Raw genomic sequence first — 3030 nt, 5'->3', positions numbered from 1 at the left:
TGGAAGTATTTTTTAATTATATTAATTTGTCACTGGTTGCTACAGATCTTTCTCTGTAAAAAGAAAGCAATCGCTCTGTAGAATATTAGTGGTCTTCTGCAAGGTGTCTGCAGAGGACACTGTCTTCATACACTTTGCATCCAGCTGCAACCTGCATCTCCCTGCGACTGGAATCCATCAGCCCATCAAACCGGCGATCTCGTGACCCAGAAAGGCGGAGCTCCCTGCCCTCGTGCACGTGCATCACAGGGAACGACTTCATCCTTTGCCACACTCTCCGTCCCACCCTCCCTGGCATTGAACTTCAGAGGCTCACAAGAGCTACAGCTGAAGAAAGTGAAGACCTCCCTTGAATTCCCTAAGATAGGATCACAAAGCAAATGAGAATTGGAGAACCCCTTCAGCAGTGGATGCCGCCCTTGTGCACCAATGAACACCTCACTGCTGCTCCAGACAGACCCCTTCCTCAATCACACAAGGGAATCTAATGAGTCCGGAGGGCTGGGTAACCAAAGCGTCCTGGCCCCCTGTGAGCAGGTGCTCATCCAGGCAGAGGTCTTCCTGACCCTGGGCATCATAAGCCTCCTGGAAAACATCCTGGTCATCCTCGCCATCATCAAGAACAGGAACCTCCACTCGCCCATGTACTTCTTCCTCTGCAGCCTTGCCGCGGCCGACATGCTGGTGAGCGTGTCCAACTCCCTGGAGACAATCGTCATTGCCATCCTCAACAACCGCTACCTCGTCGTCAACGACCACTTCATTCAGATGATGGACAACATCTTCGACTCCATGATCTGCATCTCCCTGGTAGCGTCCATCTGCAACCTGCTGGTCATCGCCATCGACCGCTACATCACGATCTTCTACGCGTTGCGCTACCACAGCATCATGACTGTCCGGAAAGCCCTTCTGGCCATCGCCGCCATCTGGCTGACCTGCACTGTCTGTGGGATCCTCTTCATTGTCTACTCGGAGAGCAAGACGGTCATCGTCTGCCTCATCACCATGTTCTTCGCTATGCTGGTCCTCATGGCCACCCTCTACATCCACATGTTTCTGCTGGCCCGGCTGCACGTTAAGCGCATCGCTGCCCTACCCGCCGAAGGTGTGGTCCAACAGAGGACCTGCATGAAGGGAGCCATCACCATCACCATCCTCCTGGGCGTCTTCATCTGCTGCTGGGCTCCATTCTTCCTGCACCTCATCCTCATCATCACCTGCCCAAAGAACCCATACTGCATCTGCTACATGTCCTACTTCACCACGTACCTGGTGTTAATCATGTGCAACTCTGTCATCGACCCCATCATCTATGCCTTCCGCAGCCTGGAGATGCGCAAGACATTCAAGGAGATTATCTGCTGCTGTGGCACCAGCTGCAGCCAGCGCTGTAAGTACTGAGGAGGAGCAGAGCCCAGCCGGTACCTCTGACACTGCATCGGGACACTGAGAAGGTCTGTGCACCTGCTGTTCCCTTATCTGCTCCAGCAGGGAACACTCAGCTTTATTCTGTTTTGTTGTAAGAGGCATTGGATGGGGAGCTTTGAAAACCTATACAATTCAAATGCGTAAAGTAACTAGTGCACAGGCTTGTTTGTGTAGGGAATTAACGAGCTGAAGAAACAGACTAAGCTAAAATGACAGTAGTGAGTGTAATTTGTGTCTTTGTTCTGCTTTTTGTTCAGACTTGAGATACCTGTACATAGATAAAAATAAAAATACTGTAGCATTATTATTGTTGTTGTTTTGTTGTTGTTATTGTTGTTGTTGTTAATATTGTTATTGTTGTTTAGCAGTAGTAGTAGGAAACTTGCGATTGATTGTTATTGGGAGTCCTAATCAAAACACAAGCTCACAACAGTAAATTTTCCTTATGTCCTACATAAGTATTCATGTACAATTTAGGATTATGAGTGTCGCTGTATATCACAATTTTCTTATGCCAAGACATGGCATTCATAGTAAAGCTATTAGAACATCTACTGGAAATATAAGGACTGTTTATGACATCACATTGTATCAAATTGACGAAAGGGTAATTAAACTGTCCAGACATATTTTTTTTCATTGGTGATTTCTTGTAACAATGAGTGTAACAATGCATAAATATATAATTTATGATATGCTTTGAAAATCCTGTCCTGAATTCCCATAATGCACAAGGCTCAAAAGCATCTATATAATACCTGCAGATAAGTAAGTGATTCAAGAACATCTGTATGATTCCTGCAGATTTACTGGAAAAGTATGCATCTGTTCCCCAGTGAGTTTCTATTCTTCCCAGGCACTCAGATGTCACCAAGGCATCACTAAATGACAATCAGTGACCTTCGACACAGTTATCATCGTACGTTCATGCATTGTATTATTTCAACCACTTTTAATAACTGCTGATCCAGTCAAGGCCATGGTGATCCAGAGTATTTCACAAGAACTGAAAGGTGCAGAACATCCTTGATAGGATAGGGGGGGGGGGGGGCATGTTACCCCCAATATTTAATTTGCCTTCATTCATCCCCCCCAATAAACAGACCATTGTATTTAAATGATTAAGTCCCCCCAATCTTAAACTCTTTCCTAAGCCATTGAAAACATGATGCCCTGATCAATCACATATGTCATTACACTCTCCGCAACACAAGATCATTCTAGCACACGTTCATATACACGCACTGAAATGCATTAACCTCTTTTGTGTATAAAAAGAGTTACTGCAAGGTAAAAATCAAACTGTAAACATATTTTCCTCTGATCCAGTGGTTCTCAAACTGTGGCATATGCACCACCTGTGGAGTGCCCCCAGCGGGTGGGAAGGCAGAGGTAATTGGTTACTGTGATTCACAGGGCTATGCAGAGACCTTTGGAGGGGGGGGGGGGGGTGGCCATGGAAAAAGCTGTTAACAGGTGGGGGAGGGGTGTCACTGAAAAGTAAATGAAAAGAGGACAATTGGTTTTACAACAAAGCAACAAAACAAACATGAAAGAGCATGAAGAGACGGGACAAAGACACCAGCCCAATAGGACAAA

At 46.0% G+C, this 3030-nt stretch overlaps 1 protein-coding gene across 1 annotated transcript; it reads left to right on the top strand.

The window, feature by feature from the left end:
- The first annotated feature begins 429 nt into the window (after window positions 1–429).
- On the top strand, window positions 430–1404 carry mc3r (melanocortin 3 receptor). Its single transcript, XM_023834952.2, has one exon. The coding sequence runs from the start codon at window positions 430–432 to the stop codon at window positions 1402–1404; it is 975 nt and encodes a 324-aa protein (XP_023690720.1).
- The last annotated feature ends 1626 nt before the right edge of the window (window positions 1405–3030 follow it).

The sequence above is a fragment of the Paramormyrops kingsleyae genome, chromosome 6 (assembly GCF_048594095.1).
Source record: "Paramormyrops kingsleyae isolate MSU_618 chromosome 6, PKINGS_0.4, whole genome shotgun sequence".
NCBI lineage: Eukaryota > Metazoa > Chordata > Actinopteri > Osteoglossiformes > Mormyridae > Paramormyrops > Paramormyrops kingsleyae.
The sequence above is the reverse complement of the archived record's forward strand: the minus strand, read 5'-3'. Positions and strand labels throughout refer to the sequence as shown.